The sequence below is a fragment of the Psammomys obesus genome, unplaced genomic scaffold (assembly GCF_907164565.1).
Source record: "Psammomys obesus unplaced genomic scaffold, mPsaObe1.curated_primary_1811, whole genome shotgun sequence".
In the NCBI taxonomy this organism is placed as follows: domain Eukaryota; kingdom Metazoa; phylum Chordata; class Mammalia; order Rodentia; family Muridae; genus Psammomys; species Psammomys obesus.
Window position 1 is genome coordinate 5,960,213 of NW_026590061.1, and position 23,594 is coordinate 5,983,806.

General features: G+C 41.9%; 1 protein-coding gene across 1 annotated transcript; it reads left to right on the top strand.

Annotated features, from left to right (window-relative positions):
- Nucleotides 1-35: 35 nt before the first annotated feature.
- Nucleotides 36-23,473, top strand: Recql (RecQ like helicase). The gene is made up of 15 exons (XM_055605556.1): nucleotides 36-81; nucleotides 2,057-2,104; nucleotides 7,021-7,218; nucleotides 8,429-8,608; nucleotides 9,751-9,857; nucleotides 11,827-12,025; nucleotides 16,765-16,931; nucleotides 17,665-17,746; nucleotides 18,591-18,739; nucleotides 18,831-18,948; nucleotides 19,484-19,622; nucleotides 20,671-20,762; nucleotides 21,577-21,796; nucleotides 22,073-22,202; nucleotides 22,887-23,473. Exons 2-15 carry the CDS (start codon nucleotides 2,089-2,091, stop codon nucleotides 23,034-23,036), a joined length of 1,947 nt encoding a protein of 648 aa, XP_055461531.1. The 5' UTR covers nucleotides 36-81; nucleotides 2,057-2,088; the 3' UTR covers nucleotides 23,037-23,473.
- The last annotated feature ends 121 nt before the right edge of the window (nucleotides 23,474-23,594 follow it).

Here is a 23,594-nt window from a genome sequence, read left to right on the forward strand (position 1 = left end):
ATTGGTGGAGGGGCCCGATCCGGAAGGGTGGGCGCTGCTGGCCGGGTGGCGGGAAGGTTTCTGCGGCGGAGCGGGTGACAGGTGCGTGGGGGCGCGGCTGAGTGCGGCGCGGGTGGGAGCCGGGCCTCGTCTCTGCCGTCGCTGTCAGGAGCCCTGGCCGCCGCAGCACGCGCTTCTTCCTCCTCTCGTGGAGGCGGCGGGGTGGGGGATGCGCTCTGGGTTAGGTTGCGTTTTCCTCCCCCACTAATGACCGCGGACCTGGCTCAAGCTTTTGACGGTCAAGGCCTCTTCGTAACTTAACTAGTTCTTGAATAGATTTCGTGTTGAGGTATCTCTTATTGTGAAGTTACATAATTTTGGGCAAGGGACAGGCTTTTGGCAGCAAAGTCGAAAATGTATTTGAAACAATGGGAGGAAATGGATTTAGATCGCATCTCCGAAGCAGAGCTAGAGCTCCTGTATTCAGGTTCTGGAAAAGGCGTTTTGCTAGGCTGTTTGTTTACAAAAGTGAAGAGAATCAGTCTCTGTCCTGGTAGAGGACCTACAGCCCATGGACGGAACATTATCACTCTAGGCAGTGATAAAGGATGCTCAAATAGAATACGCGTCTTGACTCACACCATCCTTAAATGCCCATTAGCGATGTGTGGCCATTCCATACAATTTAACCAAGGCTTACCTCCCTTAACAGCCTTGTAGAGGAAGGGTGCAGTAACAGGGTACAAATTCAATGAAGGAAACACGTGCAGAATCTGTCTTTGGCGTGCACTCTTAGTTTTAGCAAAATTTAAAATTAAGGAAAATATAAAATGCTTTTTAACTTTTTTGTTTAATGTAATGGTGACAGATTGTCATTGACTGAGCACAAAAGTTGTCCATAACAGTTTGTGGAAGTGCATATTCAGCCTTACATTTTTAACCATTAAAATCTAATATAAATCATGTTTTCTCCCTTTTTTAACTGCCCCGGATTCTGTTAAGCCAACAGAATACTAGTGTGCTCCCTCTTCTTTCTCGGCAAGTGAGCAACGTTTACAGAGAAATGGAGTAAGCTTCCTACAGAAGAGGGGAGGTCCTAACAATGGCCTGCTTAGAATACTAATTTCTTTTAAGGATGCCTTTATCTGTCACTCTCTAAAGCAAGTGCTTAGCAAAATGCTAAGTGGTTGATGTGGTTATGTTTTTTTGCTTATTTTGGGATATTTGAATCTATCCAACTTCTCATTTGTAAGCCGATCCCTGCCAAGCATGGCCACATGCCTTTAGTCCCTGCACCTGGGAGGCAGACCATGGGAGCTGAGGCCTGGGAGCTGAGGCCATGAGTCCTGCCATCCTGATTTTTAAGGCAGTGAGAAAGGCTTAGAGAATCGTGCTAAGGTACACACAGACCTGGTGGCAGATCTATTTAATATCAGGCCTTCTTGGCTGTATCGCTTTGCAACTGTAGGATGTTTGGTGACTGTTGCCAACATTCTACTGGGCACCAACATGGACTAAAAAACAAAAACAAAAAAGCAAAAAAAAAACTATTTACTGTCTAACTTTTTTGTACATAGTGGTGACAGAATCCATTGACTAGGAATTGTTCATAGTATTGATTTGTTTGGGCTTTGTTTTATAATGCTGGAGAGTAAATGGATGGCCCTGTGTAGCTGAACATAATGAGTTCACATCTTGGTGAAGCCAAAGGAAACAGAGCTAAGACATCAGACAGTGGAGGATGTATTGCCATCAGGAGGCAAGGAGGGCAGGAATCATTTTGAAAATGATGCTCACCAGGAACAAAGGCAGGGGAAGGAATGGTTAGGGATGCCTGCTCACATTCATATGGGGCAGGAGCATTGGGAAGGAGACGATCCTGTGCACAACCAATTTGCACCATACCAGTTTTAGCTGATAGTGAAGAAGACTTCGGAAGTGTGTTGCACAGGAATCTACCCCTGAAGACGCTTGCCTTGCCTAGTCACTAATGCCTGTGCATGCTGAACAGGACCTCTGCCAACACCAACAGTATTGCTGGTAGAAAATGTTGCCATATTTGTTCTTTCAATTTTAGAAGGACGTTTGGATCTCCAGTTCAATATTAGAATGGCATCTGTCTCAGGTTAGTGGATGCAATTATTCTTTGTATGTTGCTGTGTTCTACTTTGATTTGCTTTTTGATTAAAAAAAGTTTGCAAAGTTTTGACTCTAGAAATAGTTTTTTTAAAGCCATTTCATTCACATGCACAACAGAATTTCCCATTTCAGTAGTTAGTAAACAAACAGGTCACTGATGATCAGCGCATTCTCAAAATACAACTGTAATCCTCTCCATCTCCAGAGCCTATAACCCAGACCTCTGGTCCATAAAGCTCCTCACAGCTCCCTTCCTTCAACCCTGGAGGAAGAACCCTGTTCTCCTTTCTCTGAACTTGACCTACTTAGGGACCTTATATGCAGGGGTGTCTGTTAAACCTCACATATGGCATTATGCCTTCAAGGTAATGTGGTTCAAAGTGTAAAATACTTTTCCCTTTTAAGGCCAACGATGTTTCATTGTACATAACCTGCTTTACTATGTTTTGTTCATCTATTTATTTGATGAATAGTTGATGTTTTGTTGTTTTAACCAAATTTGACAACTTGGATTTTTAATTTTTTTCTCATATATCATATTATTTTATTCTTACACTATATTTTCTCTAACCTTTCATTTCTATATTCTTTTTTTAAAATTCTTTATTAATTATACTTTATTCACTTTGTTTTCCCTCTATGGTTCCCTCCCTCCTCCTGTTCCAACCCCTTCCCTCCTCCCCCCTCTGCATGCATGCCCCTCCCCAAGTCCACTGATAGGGGAGGTCTTCTTTTTCTTTCTTCTGATCCTAGTCAATTAGGTCTCATTAGGAGTGGCTGCATTGTCTTCCTCTGTGGCCTGGTAATGCTGCTCCCCTCTCAGGGGAAGGTAATTAAAGAGCAGGCCAATTAGTTCATGTCAGAGACAGTCCCTTTTCCTATTACAATGGAACCCACTTGGATACTGAACTGCCATGGGCTACATCTGTGCAGGGGTCTTAGGTTATCTCCATGCATAGTCCTTGGTTAGAATAGCAGTCTCAGGAAAGACCCCTGTGCTCAGATTTTTTTGGTTCTGTTGCTCTCCTTGTGGAGTTTCTGTCCTCTCCAGATCTTACTGTTTCTCACTTCTTTCCTAAGATTCCCTGCACTCTGCCCAAAGTAAACTTGTACAAGCACTCTGGAAGTTTTTAATTTTTAATTAACTTAAAAATTAACTTAACTTTTTAAATTTTAAATGTTGTAATTCTCTGTGTGTGTGGTGTGAATATGGGTGTATGTAGGCCACAGCATTTGTGGAGAGGTCAGAGTCAGTTCTCTTCCCACCATCCATTCTAGCCATACAACTCAGGCCATTAGGCGGGCACAGCAAGCATTAGCCACTGAGCCATCTCGTTGTCATCTCTCCAGTTCTTTTGAATGTATCCCTAGAATTGGACCTGGTGAATCAAATGGTAATTTCTATTGAATGGTTCGAGGATCTGGTGCTGTTTTGCACAGTGGCTGCATTGTTAAGTTCCCATCAGCAGTGCTTGAGGGCTCTGAGAATGTTTTTGATTGATGTATAAGAGACTGAGAACATATAAAGAAGAAAATATAAATCACTCATAACCCCATTGTTTCAGTTAACATGAATATCGGTTGACCTATGTTTTATTAGTTTTCAGCCAAATTTTAATGATTTGTACCATTTGGAATGTGATTTGAAAAACAAATATAGAATATAGATGTGGTACTAAATGAACTCTGTAGTTTATTCTATTTTTAATGCCTGAAATGTGTGACATTGTTGTAAACTGACCTTACTTATTTGAACTTTTGGTTTTTTTTCTCTCTCTTTTGAAAAATAAACAGTGCCAATTAGGACTTACTGGATTGTAAATTTTTATGTGAGTCTCTTATTAGTTCTCAGAAGCACTCCATTGTTGAGCTTCCCCAGATCAGCTCTCAGCATGATGATGTATTTTCCTCCATTGCAGGGTTCACGTGATCAGACTGTGCCTTATATCAGATATGTCTTATATCAGACATGATATGAGAACTTGTTCTTTTTTTGTTTGTTTGTTTAAGATTTATTTATTAATTGTGTATATACTGGTCTGCCTGCATGTACACTTGCATGACAGAAAAGGGCACTAGGTCTCATTACAGATGGTTGTAAGCCACCACGTGGTTGCTGGGAATTGAACTCAGGACCCTTTGGAAGAGAAGCCAGTGCTCTAAACCTCTGAGCAATCTTTCCATACCCAAGAACTTGTTCTTGGTTTGATTGAGGGGTGTCTGTCAAGGGCAGGGCACCTAAACACAGAGGGTTCTCTAGTCTTTTCTGGGGTCTAGTGGTTATGGGCTGATGCATGCTACGCTACCAGTTGGGAAACAAGATTGAGTTCTCTTTAGAAAAACACTCAGTACCATGCACCACATAAGCAGGCATACAGTATTACAAGTTGCCTAAGTATAAGTGTGGATTTATAAGACCTTTGGCTTTGTCTGTTCTCATAGCTGGCAGGTTAGTAATTAGTGGTAATAATTTGTTTAGATCCATACCCAGGTAGTCTTTACTTCACGCTCAAGATGAAACTAACAGGTGCTGCTGAGCAGAGGTATGGTATGGTTGTGGTTAGATTCCACATCTTCTTTTACGTACCAAGACTTAAGTTCTCCCAATGACAATTTAAAACTAACCAAATAATGGAGCAGATCCCTTTTAAGAAGCTAGTCTACTTTGTCCACTGCTCGATTTGTTGGTCTGTATTTGGAACACCCTATGCAATTGCATTTCAGGGAAGGCAATTTCATGTGCAGAACACGTGTCTGTATGAGTGAGACACAGCCATCGTAGGTTACAGTGCCTCGTCAATTTGCTGCCAGGCATCGGGCACTCTTAATAATGTGCCACAGAGGAGACTCAATCAGTATGCGCTGTCTGTAAGCTGAGCACAGACCTGTATGTAACCAGATTAGTCTCAGCGAGTGGATATTGGTGCTCTAAGACAGGCAGCTTGTTCTTGCCCTTGTACAAGAATGGGCATGGCTGATTTTTAGATGGTTTTGTCCACCTGATGAATTAGCATCTTCTTTATTATTGTTAGTGGGCAGTCACACAGGACACTAAGTATCTTCACAGTTATCCTTGTGTGGAATTTCTACATAGTCCTTCCCAGACCCTGTGCCACCTTTCCAGGTTCTTTCTGCCCAGCCCTAACCATCTTGCCAGTTTGTCACTGGCGATGGATTAGTACTGATTAGTACCTGAGGTACTGTGAGGAGCCATGAACACCACCTGAGGCTCTGCAAACTAGAACTGTCCTCATTGTTGCTCAAGGCCTCCTGAAATATTCCTGTTTGATTTTAGACTGTGCCAATGTGTCACACAGAATCTTCTACAAGTTGAACCTGCATTGTTTTCTTCCCCAGTTTAATTAGAATCTGGGTATAAGGAACACCCTGAGACATCCTAGGGTCATGAGGTTGATGAGGGAGCAAGATAGGCTTATACCTGTTGTTCTTGTCTTCACTTAGAACCTGTTTGAGCTCATATGCCACCTCCACTATGGGGCTGGCAGTCTGCCTTATGTATCGATGTGCTAATAGTTGGAAGCATGGGTCACACAGTAACTTAGATGCTTGCAAGACTTGGGGCTAGCCACAGGTGATTTCAGAAGGAAGGTAATAGGAATCTGTAGAAAATGTGTGGTGGTACACAGCTGTAATTTCAGTACTAGGTAAGCTGAGGGAGGAAGATTCCAGGCCATCCTGGATAAGTCAATGAGACCTTGTGTCAAAATACAAAGAGGACTTGGGCTGCAGGTTAGGGGTAGAGTGCATGTGTGGTATACTTGAGGTTCTAGGTGCAGCACTGCAAAGACAAAATAACAGTAACAACAGAAGGGTATTGTGTGATTGTGGGAGTTAGGGAAGTAGCAGTGCCTAGTAGCCAGGCCAACAGTGAAGAAGGGAGATAGGCATGAAGCCTGGGGAGGTAAGGGTGTGCTCAGACCTGCATAGGCGGGCTGCATCCTGTAGGATAAGCTGGAACTCAGGAGGACACTGCTCATTGGACTTGTATCAGTGTGCCATCATGTCCAGAATGCTGTGCCCTGCTGAAGAGCTGAGGCCTCAGCCACACAAAGTTGCAAACAAACCTGCCCCAAATTTCCACATAGAGAAATTGCAGGCCACTTGCTGTTCCATGAGTGAGCTACAGGAGCACGTGACCCACTGCCTGCCCTTCCAGTGAGGCTCCTTCATTTCTTCCTTTCATATCATAACCACAAGACTGTATCCCAGGAAGAGGCATTGAAGTACACGGATAACTCAAGCAGATGTCATACGATTAGCATTAACATTTCCCTCATTTCTGTTGGTGTAGCATCCAGAGTCTCAGTGTGAACTCCAGACTTGGGTCGACACTTGCCTTTAACAGTGGGCAGCAGGTTACTACAGCACTGTTTGTCATCGGCGTCCTCCACTGACTTGTTTGTGATTGGCAGGTTGTTTTCCTGCCACCATAGCAGCCAAACCAGGAAGGCTTTCCTGGAGTAATGGCTCAGGCAGCAGGTGGCGTGCTCGGATTGATTTAGGAAACTGTTAGAGCAGTTCTGTGTGACAGAATAAGAATGGCAGCTGTCATTTATTACATTTATTACATGGGTAGATTCTGACCAGGTGTCTGTCAGGAACTCCTTTGTTGTCCCAGTTAAATCTTCTCAATGGGACTGTGGTCTCAGTAACTGGATATTGTGGACATTTGGTAGAAAGGGAGATGGAAGTGTTGGCTAGTGTTTTGCTGTGACCCCTAGCAGAGAAGGGGACTCAGCCCAGGTCTCTGTGACTCTAGAACACATCCTTAGCTCTCTGCTTTCTTGTTTTTAGGCTTGTAATTTAGACAGAGGAATTTCCAGAAACCAGTAGGAACCTCACACTGTTCATTCTGTCTTGTCTGTGTCCCCAACCTCACAGCTCTAACAGAGGAACTGGACTCTGTAACTAATGAGCTCCATGCAATTGACATCCAGATTCAAGAACTTACAGAGAGGCAGCAAGAGCTCCTTCAGAAGAAGTCAATCCTGACAAAGAGAATCAAGCAGTGCTTAGAGGGTTCTGATGCGGAGGCGAGCAGCGACTCCGACTCTTCACCAGCTGCGTGGAATAAAGAAGGTTTGCCAGTCTCCTGCCTTCTGGTTGCTTTAATCTAGAATTAAATCACTCCCCATGGATCAGTACCAGGAGATAAAGCTGGCTCTTGTGGGCTGTGGGGAACTTGCAGGAAGACCGTTGTTTATCCATGTCCTGTGGTATTTTATTTGTAGGCTTGAAAATTGGGGTTTTATTTTCTGTGCATGTGGTTTTAGTAGCAAACATCAGTGTCTACAAAAAGTGAATAGGGTATCAGCTACAGTTTTAAGCATTAACTAAAACAAAAAGTTTGCCAAACTCTACTGTTTGCCGAGGTGAACAGCACCCCCACCCTTGTTCTGTTTGTTTGTTTTTTTCCTGAGACAGAGTCTCTATACAGCCCTGGGTGTCCTGGAACTCATGTAGACCAATTTGGCCTCCAACTCACAGAGATCCAACTGTGTCTGCCTCCTGATTGCTGGGATTAAATGCATGTGCCACCACACCCAGCTCAGAACAAACTATTCTTAATTTAAAATCTTGAATGAAGGGCTAGAGAGATGTTTCAGGTTAAGAGTACTGACTGCAGGATTTGGTTCCCAGTGTCTAAATCATGGCTCACGGCCACCTGTAACTCCTGTCCCAGGCATCCAACATTTTATTCTGTCTCTGAAGCATCAGGCACTCACATGGTACATAGACTTTATCCAGGCAAACACTCATATTCACATGAAAGCAATTTAAAAAACTCTTGTACAAGCATTTTTATTACTAAATTTAATGGAATATTTCAAGAAATTACAATTTTGTGTATGTGTGGAGATTATTTTTCAGTGCTAGTATCTAAATGCAAAATATTTACACCCAAACTCCAGAGTTTTGTTAAATTCATTCATGCTTGAGGCTTCAGGGTACTATGAACTCCTTAGTCACCATTCAGACTGTCTTTCCTATGCCTAGCTGAGCACTGCCCTCTTTCACGTGTGCTAATTTTCAGTTACTGGCAAGTGTTTACATTAGTTTCTGATGTAATAAGCATATGCCAGTATGCTTTTGTTTTGACCACTTACTTATGCTAATTACAAATTTATTGTAAACATTTGGTGGTTCATAAATATTAAAAGTTTTATGTATGTTTGTGTTATTTGTACATACTCTGTTAGCTTTATGAAAAAAAAATGTCCATTCACATTCACATCTTACTTACAGTCTTGGTCATTGTAATCTGTTTAGCCTATTTTTCTTTTTCTAGATTTTTCATGGTCTGCAAAGGTTAAAGATGTGCTGAGAAATGTTTTTAAACTGCAGAAGTTCAGACCCCTGCAGCTGGAAACTGTCAATGTCACCATGGCTAGAAAGGATATCTTTCTTGTCATGCCCACAGGAGGGGGGAAGAGCTTATGCTACCAGCTTCCAGCACTGTGCTCAGAGGGTATGTACAATAAAGAGTGGCAGAAGTTGAGGAGACTAGGAATGATGTCTCATTAGACCATGTTTATTTTGTTTGTCTGTTAATAGCAGCTATTTACTAAAATGGGTTGCACTGGAGAAATAACTTACTTGAGGATGGAGAGAGAAATGGTGAAGTTCAGTGCTGGGCATATAGAATTCACAATGCTTACAGGACTTGAGGTGGGCTGGAGCGGGAGGAAATGTGGGTTGAGAGCTCTGGGCCAGATGAGCTAGGCTGCCTTATGCAAATGCCTCTGGAGCTAGCAGGGTAACAGACAGGGCAGGGGACCTATTAAGGTCCTACTTTGAGTAAATATATGTAAATCTGTTTCTCCTCTGTGAGATTATTGTAAGGAACAAGGAATGGAGAGTAGAAATGTAAATTTGTGACATTTCAACAGCGTATAGCAGCTTACATAGGAGGACTTGGTCCAGTCACTGTACTGCTTACTGTTTTGCACTCAGGCTGGCTTTATATGATGTGAAAAGTGAAGTACACGTGAGCCTGCCATTCCGGGCAGCACAGGCTATGTTTTTTTGGATGGCTTTGGAATAATGTTTCCCGATAACAGTTTATAGTACTAGGCTTGGTGTGTGTTATTTCATTGAGATTTTTCTATATTGGTTGTTTAAGAAGGAAACAAATTCAAAATAGTAAAATCTGTGTTTCTATAGAATTGAAGAAAAGTAGAGATATATATTATCTTTAAAAATACTTATTTTAGTTATTATTTGTGTCAGTGAGTGTATGTCTGTGTCCACATGCATGTAGGCAGTCTTCTGAGCTCAGAAGAGCACTGGGTCTCCTGCAACTAGAGTTGCCGATGGTGGTGAATCACCAGGTGCTGGAATTCAGTCCTTGTACTCAGCTCTTCACTGCTGAACCATCTCTCCAGCCCAATGTTTAATATTATGTTTTATTTTTTTGGGCTATATTCATTATATTCAGTCATTTATTTTGCTCATCTCTCTTATTTATGAAGCTAAGAAATAGTTATGTTGATAAATCTGCGTTGGCAACTGCATGAATAGTAGGTAGGGCCCATAAGATTTAGTGAGAAGTTCAGCCCATTGTGGGAGTGTAAGGTTGAAAGTAAGTTTTGCTTTGTTTTTCTCTCTTAGGTTTTACACTTGTGATTTGCCCACTCATCTCTCTTATGGAAGATCAACTGATGGTTTTAAAACAGCTGGGAATTTCAGCTACTATGTTGAATGCTTCTAGCTCTAAGGTACGTGATGCACACTCTTAACTGATGTGGGAGCCTCAGCTTCTTCTGAGTTGCCTATAAGTTATAAACCCTAAGTATTACATCAGGAGTCATGATCCTCTGCTCACAAGCTGGTAGTGGACTCTGTCTATTTGTGTATGCCCCATGAATTAAAAATGCCTTTTTTTTAATGAATAAAGATGAAAATTAAAAAAACAAAACATGAAAAGCACCAGTGTTTTATGACATGTAATGTCGTAGAGTTTGGGTTCAGTGTCCATAGTAAACTTGGAACCAGAAAGCTCATTCTCTTAGGCACTGCTTCGGTCCTACAACAACTCAGAGCTTAGTGCTGATGGAGACTGTGCATGTCCATGACAGCCTCTCTCCTGTCTAGCACTTCCTAGGGAGCATTTGCTAACGTGTTTTGTGTTATGGACTATAAAAGCAAGGAGGGACTGGGGAGATGGTTCACTGGGTACAGCGCTTACAACATGAGTGCAGCCTCAGATTGATTCTGGGACCCATGTGAAAACTAGACACAGGGGCTCCTACTTGTAGCCCTGGAGCTGGGGAGGTAGAGACAGGAAGATCCCTGGAGTTTGCTGGCGAGCTAGCCTAGCCTAATTGATGAGCTCAAGGCTTAATGATACTCTGCCTCAAAAAATAAGGTGGGGATGTAGAGGAGGGAACTTCACTCTGACCTCTGATGTTGACTGCATGTAAACATCTGTACATGCATGTGCCACACACAGAAAAACCCAGCATGAAATAACCTTAATTGTGCAATGTAGGCTAGTACAGAAAATGAGCTACTAAGAGCACATGTGTGTGTGGGGATGGACTGCCTTACCCTTATCTGCAGGACAGACCACTTCCAGGCTAGTCTTTGTAAATTCTCTTATTGAATTCTTTAAAAATACACAAATAGTGCATTCTCCATCCATACCTTTAACTCCTTGATTTATTCATATGAACAAACCCCAGGCCTCCTGTTTTAATTGGACAGGTTTCAGTGTATAACTCTTAAGTGTCATTTTATCTTGTTACATATCTGTGTGTATGGAGTAAGGCCTGCCACAGTGAGTTCATGTGTGCGGTCTTACTTGACCTCGAACTTGCAGGAAGCACTCTGATTCTCCCATGTGGGTCCTGAGGCTTGAAGTCAGGTTGTCAGGTTGTCAGGCTGTCAGGCTCCTTTGCCTGCTGAGCCATCTTGCTGGCCTCTGTACATACCTCTGATGAACAGACAAAGGTAGCCCAGTGCAACACCAATAGCATTCTGTCTGAAATGTTAATGCTTTACAATGTTTAATGGTACGTGTACCTAAGAGTCTACATATTTAAATAGATATTTGATAACTTAATTAAAATAGTAATAAAACAGATAAAAATCTTTGTTCTCGATGTATAATTATGCATGTAATCAGGGCTCGAGAGATGGCACAGAGGTTAAGAACACTGGCCGTTCTTCCAAAGGTCCTGAGTTCAATTCCCAGCAACCACATGGTGGCTCACAACCATCAATAGTGAGATCTGGTGCCCTCTTCTGGTGCTCAGGCACATATGCAGGCAGAATGCTGTATAAATAATAAATAAATTTTAAAATATTATACATGTAATGAGTGAATATATAAAACCTACCATTATGACCATAGCTACTGTATTTGGTTCACTTTTTGTGTTTTATTATTCATTTAAAATATATACATTCTTTATTGGAGAATCTTGTCACATTCACTTTTTCTCACTTTTTTTGCCAAGTGACCGATTTTATTTTCAGCAATCTGGATGAAAGTCACTAGAATGCTGCTTGCACAGTTGCCACAAAGCTTACACAGGGATGTGACTTCAGTTTTAATGAGCCAGCATCTGCTTCTAGAAGAGCCCAGGGCTGTCGCTTTTTAGTAACGAACACTGATTTTTCACCGAGTATCTTGGTCTGCCAGCTTGGCTCTACTTTGATTGTGTCTGTTTTGTCTTTCAATAGGAGCATGTAAAATGGGTTCATGCTGAAATGGTGAATAAAAACTCCCAGTTAAAGCTGATTTATGTGACCCCAGAGAAAATCGCAAAAAGCAAGATGTTCATGTCCAGACTGGAGAAAGCCTACGAAGCTGGGAGGTTGACTCGAATTGCGGTGGATGAAGTGCACTGCTGCAGTCAGTGGGGGCATGACTTCAGGCCTGGTACTGCGCTTGCTCTGGGGATCGGGCTCTTGCTCAGCTCTGTGTGCTGGAGCTGTGCTCATGGAGGGGTCTCATTCTCTCTGGCTTCCATCCATCACTTCAGCAGCTCATCTACTTGCTAGCTTGTGAGATACATGCCTTCTAGCCTGCCTTACATCTCTAGCATCCCAGTCCCTTTCTTGACCTTTCCTATTTATCTGTAGGGATTTAAAGCTAATTTCAGAAACCTTATAAATGTAATGAATGTGACGAATCCTTTACCACTGACTCAGTTCTTAGAAGACATCAGAGAATTCATATAGGAGGGAAAACTTACCAATGTACTGAATGTGATAAATACTATGCCACTGGCTCAGCTCTTGAAATACACCAGCGAATGCATACATGAGGGAAACCTTACAAATGTAGTAAATGTGACAAATTCTTTACTGTTGCCTTATAATAGAGAATATATATATATATATATATATATATATATATATATATATATATATATGTGAGAAACCCTACAAATGTAATAGATGAGGAGAAGTATTTACTCACTTTTGAGGTATGAGAAAACATCTGGAAATTCATACGGGGGAAGAAAGTTTCGGGAAATAATGTGGCATGTCATTTATCCAAGCTCTGTCCTTACTGATACTTGAGGCTCCACAATAGAGGATCATTATGAACATGAGAACCTTGTGGAAGTCCTTAAGTAATACTCAAATCTGAGAAAACATCAAGAGTTTATGTTGAAGGAAATTCTGAAAATGTGGCAATGTAGGAACATTTCCACTTAAACTTTTAATGAAGACAAAGCAGAGAAGGCTAAAGATTGTGCTGTTGTGTAGCAGTTTCCTAGAGACAGAAATGATCCATTCTGAAGGGAAGCTGATTAATGCAGGAAATAGTGTTCAGTGTAGCTTCAAGACATTCCTGAAACTGACAGCATTCAGTGTACTTCACTCAAATGAAGAGACGCAGACAAATGGTGCCACATTGAAGAGTATTGACAAACTGAGCCACCAAGAAAGGATGTTGTTTAACCTGAGATATGCCTACAGGTGTGCAGTGTGCTTTGGTGTGAAGAATATATGCTGTTCACATGCTTGTTTTGAGTTTCATTATAGCAACTTTCTCTGAGTCCCTTGTGCTCCCATATGCAACTCCTTCCCTGTATTCCTGGGAGCAACTCCATTAAATCTCATTGATTCAACAACAACAGAAAGATGTTTTCATCTTTCTGGGTTTTCAGTAACCCACCCAGCTCAGAGCAGCTGAAACTTGATGGGACATTTTAGTAATACTTTAGCTGCCAACCTAATCCTATAGACAGCCTAGAGAAAGTTATTCAGAATTGTTTTAGTAAAGAATCTTGTTTAAGGAGAAAGTTCAGTGGGTAATGTACTTGCTGTGCAACTTTATGGACCTGAGTTTGAATCCTCAGAACACATGTAGCTTAGCACTCTTGTGTTAAGATGGGAGAGCAGATCTTTGGAATCTTGCAGCTTGCCAGGTAGATAACGCACAGTAGCAACAACAAAAGAGACCTTGTCTATAACAGAGTGGAAGTTGAGGAACACCTTAGGTGGTCACTGACCTCTGCATGAATGTGCTCAGACATTCATCATATATCCGTGCATACACACAATTATTGTTTACTATTACTTGTTTTGCTTTGTTTTTTTTTTTGTTGTTGTTGTTGTTTTTTTTTTTTTTTTTTTTTTTGAGACAGGGTCTCTCTGTGTAGTCCTGGAACTCTCTATAACCAGGCTGGCCTTGAGCTCACAAATATCTGCCTGTTTCTGCCTCCTGTGTGCTGAAATTAAAGGCTCATGCAACCACACCTGGCCACAATTAAGAGTTTTAAATTAAGAGTTCTTACTCTAGCATTGGCCAATTTTCCTTCTGCGGTTTTCCACTCTCAAGGACCTCCTAGGTCAGTCTGCTTATCTGTCCATGGGTCCTATGTCTTCCCCATGTAGTCGCTGTGCTGTAGCCATGGCTTCTGCTGCATTTTCCCGGACAGTGGCCATTCTACCAGCTTGATCAGGTAAGAGGCTGTCCCATCCCTGTTTACATGACTGCACTGCTTTCCACCAAAGCTCAGTTTTCCATCAGTCAGTTATCCCTGCAGCTGTCAACAGTCCTTCTGGCAGGTTTTACCTATCAGGACTTAATTTTTAGTCCTTCAGAGTGGTTCATATTGGTCACCTTATACTTAAGACACTTTCTTCTCCCTTGTTTACCAGCATGTAATAGATACTTTCCAATTTTTGTTTTTTCTTTTTTCCTTAAGTATCAGTGTTTTCTAGAGTTCTATTTTATCTTTATCTTTCTTTTCTTTACATTTCTTCAATGACAATGATCTTATGGCCCAAAGACTGATTTTTTTTAAGGTTTTAACTTTTTTCTTAAATTTCAACACAAGAACACCATTATCTTTAAAAATTTGTCTTTTTAGATTTACTTATTGTACATGTATGAGTGTTTTGCCTTTGTGTATGGATGTTCCCCTTGTGTGTGCCTGGTGTCCGAGAAGGCCAGAAGAGTGTTGGCTCCCCTGGATTGGACTGAGCTACATGTGGATCCATGGAATGGAACCCAGTTGAGCAACCAGTGATCCATTATCTTATCGGTTTTGTCATCACAGTTCAGCACTGAACGTATCTGATATGAGCCATGTAATGGGATTCCCTTCGTCTAGTGTTTGTCTTTTCTAGCATCATATTTGCATTGCTATCCAAGGTTGGTTTCTGAAAAAGGAGCCTCTATGTTCTTTTTTACGTGAGAGTTGTGTGATGGCCTCTCATATCCTATCAGTCTGGCTTCTTAGAACCAGCTAGCTATATTGTTCATAGCTTCATGTAAGTGGTTTTTCATGAGTCTTTCATTAAGAATGCTGGCAGAAATCACAGGTACTGTGATTGTGACAGGATTTATGTAAATTGATTATAGGACATAGACTTTGCACAGCTACAGGAGAAACTGAGCATAGGGATGTATGAAGGGGGAAGCTGGAGAACCAGCCATGACCTCAGAGCACTTTCCTGAGCACTGAAGGAAGACAAACCAGAGCTGGGACGGCCACACACAGTGTCAAGGGCCCACAGCAGGAAGCTCATGGAGAGCCAGCCCTCTGTAAGGCGGTGATCTTTAAGTAACGTCTGTGGATGCTGCTTCTGGCAGAGCCAGTGTTGGTTGTCAGAGCTTTCAGTTGGAAGAGGAGTCCACAAAGAGTGGAAGTGAGCTAGGTTGACTAGAACTTGCTAGGAAGATGGTCAAAGACAACCAGCTCTTGGTACTGTACATGGAAGGAATTCTGGGAGACAGAATTCCCTGAACAGACTGGACACTAAACCATACCCTATGCTCTGCCTCTTCAGAATGAGTTGCTGGATTCCCACAGTGATGTGCTGCATACTGTCCTCCTTGACCCTGTTAGTGAACTTGTCTGTATTCTTCCAAGCCTGACGTAAATGCCATCTCTGAACTCTACAACTTCCCAAGCAGTTACCTACTCATCCAGTGCTCACAGGGGTCTGTCTTGGTATCTAGTAGTTTCTACCATGTTTCTTTTCCAGTTTCTTCTAAACATTTTAAATACTGAAGGGAAATGAAGGATCATTCTTGACATGATTGGATGCATGTGACAGGTATGACCCTGAATGGTGTCTCTGAAGCAGGTTCTTCCCAAAGTAGTGGCTTTACCTTTTCTTCCACTCTGGACTGCTACTCTTGGATGGCACCATATGGTTGATGAGTATGAGTATGAGTATGAGTATGAGTATGATGATGGCTCTGAGTATCCCACTCCCTCTTGAGCCCATTATTTAACAAGTACTCCACAGTGCGTAGCTTGACAGCATGCCTGGTATCTCCTATTGCATGACCTTCTCTGGGGCAATGTCTGCTACTCACCCCATATAGAGAAATTAATAACAGAACAACGAAACTGGTCCAGCTTGGTAAGGGTGACTGGGCAGCCGTGTCACTGAAAAGCTCACCCAGCATGGGTGATGACTCACAAACACTGCACCAACCCAGTCGTGTTAGGACTCACATGCAGTTACACTACTGGAGAGCCTCCCTTCCCCCAGGAATTGTTTTACTTACAAAACCCCAGAGATGCCTTTTTATTTATTTATAAAATTTGTTTTTATTAACTAATTTATACACTTTTATCCTAGCTGTAACCCCTTCCCTTGTGCCCTCTCAGTCCTTCCTTCTCTCCCTCCCTCTTCTCAACCCATGCCCCTCCCTTAGTCCACTGATAGAGGAGGTCCTCCTCCCCCTCCCTCTGACCCTAGCCTATCAGGTCTCATCAGGTCCCTGTGGCCTGGTAAGGCTACTCCCCCCTCAGGAGGAGGTAATCAAAGAACCAGCCACAGAGTTCATGTCAGAGACAGTCCCTGTTCCCATTACTAGGAAACCCACTTGGAGACTGAGTGGCCCTGAGCAGCTTTTTAGTCATGCAAGTTTCTTGAGCCTAAATAGCCTCCCAGGAATGTTTCAGGAATGGTTTGCTTAATACCTGCTTTCAACAGGGAATTAATGTGACCTCTGACAAGAACATTTTTTCTGAAGAAAAGTGCAGCAAAGCCTCTGAATTCAGAAGTGTCAGGCCTTCTGATTTAGTGATAGCCAGCTCTCCAAGTAAAACTATGGGGCCATTGCTCATCTGTGTGCTGTTAAAGGTCATTTATTCTCTTTCTCTGAGGGTTCAGAGAGACAGACCATGTCATCTTTTTCAGATTATAAGGCACTTGGTATCTTGAAGCGCCAGTTTCCCAATGCCTCGCTGATTGGGCTGACTGCAACAGCAACTAACCATGTTTTGAAGGATGCACAGAAAATCCTCTGTGTGGAAAAATGTTTGACTTTTACAGCATCTTTCAACCGACCAAATCTTTATTATGAGGTACCAGAGATTATACTTTTTTATTGTGTTTATTTACATAATGACTTAGTATAAATGTTTTTAATGTCATGAAGTAATTATTAGGACATTCATAAATTACTGCTTTAGTTTGGCTGTGTCTTGTGCAGTATAATCTACATTAAGCTAAAACACTGTAAAAGAAAACACTGTGTTAAGTGATTTTTTTTTAATATATATGTATGATTGGAGCAAGTAGGGTGTATTTGCTAAATTCTTTCTTACACAAGGATTAGACTAAGGATAGGTGAAACCAAGCGCTCTACTGACATCTGTATAACTAATAGAAACGTAAGTACACACTAACGAGTTTGCCAGTATTTCCCATGTGGATTTTATCTGATACATATACTGGAAGGTAAAAATCCCAGTTTTTCTCTGATTTCTTTTGAGCTGTTTTAAGGACAGATGTAATCTTTGCATCCATACTGTGCTTCATGTTTTTATTAAGCATCAGACAACAGGAAAGCATCCATCTTCATAAGCTATCTGCTGTTTCTATGGCTCCTCATGTCTGTCAAGTTAAGAGAGTGAAAACCTAGGGGAAAGGCTGGGAGGAGGCAAGGATGAGTCAGATAGATGAGTCCTGTGAGGTCAGGATCAGAGTGTCAGGAAAAGACCCTGCCCATGAGGGACTCACACCTTAAAGGTTGTTAGCAAGCACAACTTGGGTGACACTGTTGAGTCTACTTTTTAATGAGACACCTTTTTGTAGGTTCGGCAAAAGCCGTCTAGCGCCGAAGACTTTATTGAGGACATTGTAAAGCTCATTAATGGACGGTACAAAGGGCAATCAGGTAATGCTAAAAACCAATTGGCTTGGGGGCCGACAGTCCATTTATACTGTGAGCCCTCCAGTCATACATGACTGATACCTGAAAATGAGAGCAAATCCATTCACTTGGTAGCAGAGGCTGTATGTGGCATCCCTATCACAGTTGGATCAAAGCTGTGTGCAGTACGTTCATGACAATATTACGCATTGTTGCATGTTAGTACCTGCTGTGGACCTTCCTGAGTATGATGTTCTGAAGAAATACATGACACAGTACCTTACAGGAAGTGCAGCAGGGTGAAGGTGAGAACACCTGTCCCTGAATTCCAGACCTAGGGACTACTCCAGTGATACCAGAGCTTAGTGTCCCTTTTAGCACTGTCCTCTAGGTTAATAGAGACTAATGAATGATAAAAGGTAAAAGGAATTCCCTGTCAAGTAAGTTTGAGAGAGGCTGAAGCAATTTGTCCTTCCTGGAGGGCATGCCTACATACTTGGGGCTGTGGCCACCCTAGAGATGGAATGCTTAGCTGCATCTCATCAGATTCTTCACACTCACTTTTCACAGCAACTTAGGAGATTATATCAGTTTAAGAAGTGCTGTATAGTGCGGATAAAGTTGCAGAAAGAAGAGAGGGCATGAGAACTAAGCAGGTAGCTCTGCGCCCATTTGTGCTTAGGGCAAGCCGTATATCAAACCTTGGATTATACACAAAAATCAGTATGTGCTGAGGTGCTTGGGACTTTTGTAACTCTCTTCCCCTTTCTGTCTTGTAATGGTTCAGGGTCTTGAGCATGTTGCACACTAACTCCCAGGGATGTTCTGTATACTAATATACCTCATACTTGGCTGTATTTTACTGCAGGAATCATATACTGTTTTTCTCAGAAAGACTCTGAACAAGTTACCATTAGCTTACAAAAGCTGGGAATTCATGCAGGTACTTACCATGCCAATATGGAACCAGAAGATAAGACCAAGGTTCATACACAGTGGTCAGCCAATGAGCTTCAGGTTAAGTATATGTACTTCCTATGAAAGTCTGACTTACCTTTAAAAATATTTAAATGACTTAACCAACTGACCAAGTATTAACACATTTTAGGTGGTAGTGGCGACGGTAGCATTTGGCATGGGAATTGATAAGCCAGATGTGAGGTTTGTCATCCATCATTCAATGAGCAAATCCATGGAGAATTACTACCAAGAGAGTGGACGTGCTGGTATGTAAGCTCTGATCCAGAAGTAATCTCAGGAGGTCTTGTAGACACATGCTTAAGAAATCTTAGTTTTCATTGCTTGTTTTTAGGTAGTAAGTTTTAGAACATGTCTTTTTAAAAATTAGATTTATACTTATTCACACACATTCTGTTAAAAATGTTTTGTGTGTTGTAAGATACTATGTTCATATCTGCCACTGGAATTTTAGTTAGTATATTCACATGTACAGCCTAACTAAGTGAACTAGTCATGGACATCTCTTTTTATTTATTAAGCTGTGAACTAGTCATAGACATTTCTTTTCAATATCAATATACTGTGTACTGCTTATGGACATTCTTTTCTTCGATAATAAGCTGATTTTTGATGGGCCTCTTTGCAGACATTTAGAGCCCGCAGGGTAACTCTTGAAGATTAACATCACATCTAAAAATGTCTAGCTGTATTGGCAGGCTCTGTCAGACAATAGACATATAGTTTTGCATGTTATGGACTTTTGAAAGCAATGATGCAATCCCAAGATTCCTCAAAGCACAGGTCGTGATGACTCGAGAGCAGACTGTATTCTGTATTACGGATTTGGAGACATATTCAGGATCAGCTCAATGGTGGTCATGGAGAATGTGGGACAGCAGAAGCTGTATGAGATGGTATCATACTGCCAGAATATAAGCAAGTGAGTACCTGCCTTCCTGTGACATGTCATGTGTTGAGTGCATGCTGAATACACTTTTCTTAGTTCTGCAGAACACTAAAGGCAGGTGCCTACAGTGGGACAGACCTGGACCCCTGACTCCCTTCATCTAAGAGACTCTCTGTCTCTGAGGTGATCCTCAAGGCCAGTCTTAGGTTATGAATGAAGCCTTTTGCCCATGATTCTGTCATAAAGCTGCCTATAGTGATTGAGGAAGGCGGGCGGGAAGATAGGCATTGTGAAGTTCAGGCTCGTCCATTCAGCCTGGTTATGAGTTACTGAATAACCCAGGGTGGGGTCAAGTTTCTCATCTGGAAATATATGGCAGTCTGTGCTTACAGCACACAGCCTCCAGGAGGCCCTAGGGCCTTGACCATCCTCTGGCTTATTACCTGCCACAGAAGAGCTAAGAAGTATCAAAAAGTAAGCAGTGACTTGCCGATGATACAAATGGCATTTGCTTTCCAACTGATGCCTCAGTAGTCAAAAGAAAGGAGAAAATGGAAATTTCTTTGAAAGTCCAGGAGACTCCTATGAAGACTATTTTCAGATTTAGCCTAAAATATAAGAAAGTACTTCATCACCAAGAACGTTTTCCTCAGAGTGAGACAGACAACTTCTGAAGCAATGGTTGTCAACACACTGCTGACAATAGGAGTCACCTGAGACTCCCTGTGTGGGTCCACTGTGGTTACTCGGATCCTTCAGTGGATGAGGGAGAGAGGTCAATTTGTTGTGATGAGAGAGGAGTCAACTCTCAGTTGATGGCTCTGAAAGTGGAGGGGCCAGCCACCAAGGGGTGTGTGCAGCGTCCAGACAGTTTTGGGCACAGAGATGTCCTGCCTGCCTTTACCTTAACTTTGACCCTGAGATTTTTACACAACAGTGAGATAATACCCTAGCATGGAGCTAGTCAGCACATCTGTGGGCCTGCTGTGGCAGCAGGAGAAAGCAGCAGGGTATGTGTGTACTCTGAGGCAGATGCTGAAAATTTGGCTTGATGAGTAACTTTTTTCTCATGTGTCTGCAGGTGTCGTCGTGTGTTGATAGCACAACATTTCGATGAAGTGTGGAATGCAGACGCCTGTAACAAAATGTGTGACAACTGCTGTAAAGATATTTGTAAGCTTGTTGTTTTAGACTTAAGAGGCTCAATGCAACCAGGGCTGCATGTGGGAAGTGTTAGATTTAAAAGACAAACTGGTTAGAATTTTCCACATTCAAGTGATACAAATTTTTGAAACAAAGGTAAGTCAAATGTGTATGACACATTTTATATTGCTATACTGAGGACATTCATTCTTTTAAGAAACAAGTTAAAATTAGAATTCCTGTGAATAGAAATACTGTTACATAAGAAAACGCTAATGTCATGAGAATCACTGGTACTTCATCATCTGTTCTTGGTAAGTCAGTGGCCTCTCACAATATGGGAACCTTGTTCTTCAGAAGCTACATGAAGCAGTTCTCACCTGAGGACCTTGGGTTCTGCAGGGGGTGGAGGTCTCTGCATTTTGACCTCGACCAAACTCATGAATCCAACACATAGTGAGGATGCTAAGTCTTGTATTTGGGGACTTCTATCCAGAATGTTCCCTAGGAAACCAGACTGGCTTTCAGAGTCTGTTGTCATTAGCAGGATCACATAAGAAAATGTGAAGATCACTTTCTCCTTCAGTGATATTTACCAGACACTTGTTACTGGAGCACACTGTGACCAGGCCATTTTCTCTACATTACCATAATCCCTTTGTGTATTTTAGGAACAGAATTTGGTTTGGTGATAAGGTCTTGAGGAATACCATGGTCTTAATTCTGAGCACTTTAAAAAAAAGTATGTGTAAGAGCCCGTATTTCTAACTGAGCCAGTAACCAGAGATGACTTCTCACCCTTAGCTCTAGATCCCAGTTGTCCACCATGTCTCTGTCCTTGCAGTGTTTGAGAAAAAGAATATAACACAGCACTGCAGAGACCTCATCAAGATTCTGAAGCAGGCCGAGGGACTGAATGAAAAACTCACCCCACTGAAGCTCATTGATTCTTGGATGGGAAAGGGAGCAGCTAAGTTGAGAGTGGCTGGCCTTGTTGCCCCCGCGCTTCCCCGAGAAGACGTGGAGAAGATCATCGCACATGCTCTCCTGCAGCAGTATCTCAAGTACACAGCCTGTTTGTCTTCTGCATCTTTGTAATTACATCAGTGGCAACAGCTCTGCCGTTATTTGATAGGAACTGTTCAACATTATAGAAAAGCTTACCTAATAGTCTTAGACCTTGATCACAAAGTCAAAACTAAACAAACCAGCCAACCTATTTCCTTTAAGGCTTATATTTGTGCAGGTCTATTGTTTGTATATTAATGTTATTTAAAATTATATTCTTATAAAAATGTTTTCTGTGACTCTAAGTTTTCTGCTTTGCTCTGTTCTTCCAGAGAAGACTACAGTTTCACAGCATATGCTACCATTTCATATCTGAAGGTGGGACCCAGAGCCAGTCTTCTCAGCAGCGAAGCCCATGCTGTCACAATACAAGTGAAGAGGTCCACGCATACTGGCATCAGGGTAACTGGCTATTCATTTTCAGTATGTGCCTGAAGCCTTTGGTTTGCTTTTCTGCAGCTCCTTACTAGTTTGCCTGGACACAAATGGTATCAGTTTTCTTCCTGTGTTTTGATTTTGGACGGATTAGAAGTGGAGTGCTTAGACTAGCCCAATGTAGAGTGAGGACTCCAGTTTAAAGTCTTAATTCCATGACAGACTTCCCTCACAGTATGGTGGGATCTGTTCTGGTTAAGCAATCTCTGCTGGAGTCAGCAATAGTGATAAAGTGCTTTCTGTGACCCTGACAATCCAAGCTCTGTCACTGGAACCAATTTCTGTGAGCTGGCCTCTAGTGGAGGAGAGGACTTAAGTCTATGAGCTGTACTCTGACCTCCATGGTGTGTATAGATGTACACAATAAGTAAATGTCAAAAGAAAAAAACCAGTCTGTTCTCCAGAGGCTGCAAGCCACTGTTAAGTGAGTGCCGTGGCAGCCTCTGGAGCCACATGTCCTCTTTGGGGTGTTTCTTACAACATCCTTGTTGTATTTAAGACAACGACCCATATTTGACTAGAAATTTGTAGATAGGGACCAAGCTGCCTAAAGAGCTGACTGATACAGAAGAGGTATTCTGAGGCTATTCAGTGCATGGTAAAGCTGAGTAGCTGAATGTCACAGGGTGCTGCTTTGACATTCTGTTGCAGGCTGCGTCATCTGAAGCTTGTCAGTCAGAGCGAGCAGATGTGAAAGGGGAAGAAAAAAGCTCAGGTAACTTCCAGAAATCTACAAACATGCTTCAGCCATCTGGCTCTAAGAGCACAGGAGCTAAGAAAAGAAAACGTGAAGATGACTGAATGTTACTTAATGTTGCACAAAAAACTGTTTACGTATGCTTATGTCTGGATGATTTTTATAATCAGCTGTTTAATTTTTGAAACAATTTCATGTTTTATATGTATAAAGCCATATTTTCAGAGCTTTTCTTATTCAGTAATAAAAAATAAAAAATACATCTTTTATGGAAAATTGTCTTAAATGTAGTATGTGATATTAAGTCCATGTAACTGTTATAAGCTCGTTGGTCTTGCTATGGCTAGTTATCTTCTGATGTGACTCTCCTTTAACGCAACACTATGCTGATAAGGGCTCACCCTTCCAAGTGGGTGACATTTTAAGCTCAGTAATGAGATGACTTCTGGCAAGAAAAGCTTCTGTTATAATTAATGTAAAAACAGAAAGTCATCAGTACCAAGCATATCAGCAAGAAAGTTTTGCACAGTCTGAGTAAATCAAGGCAGCAACCCTCCTGAAACCCTGGCTTTACTTGGATGTTCAGGCCAAGAAAAGATCTGGTTCTTAAGTGTAATTGTATGAGTTAAGGTTTATTGTCACCTCTGTATTAGTCTGCAAAT

What these genes read in the sequence shown, in the direction of transcription:
- Recql (XM_055605556.1), top strand. An exon ending in GGGGCATGACTTCAGGCCTG is followed by an intron (nt 12,026 to 16,764) that starts GTACTGCGCTTG and finishes CATCTTTTTCAG; the next exon opens with ATTATAAGGCACTTGGTATC. An exon ending in CAACTGCTGTAAAGATATTT is followed by an intron (nt 20,763 to 21,576) that starts GTAAGCTTGTTG and finishes CTGTCCTTGCAG; the next exon opens with TGTTTGAGAAAAAGAATATA.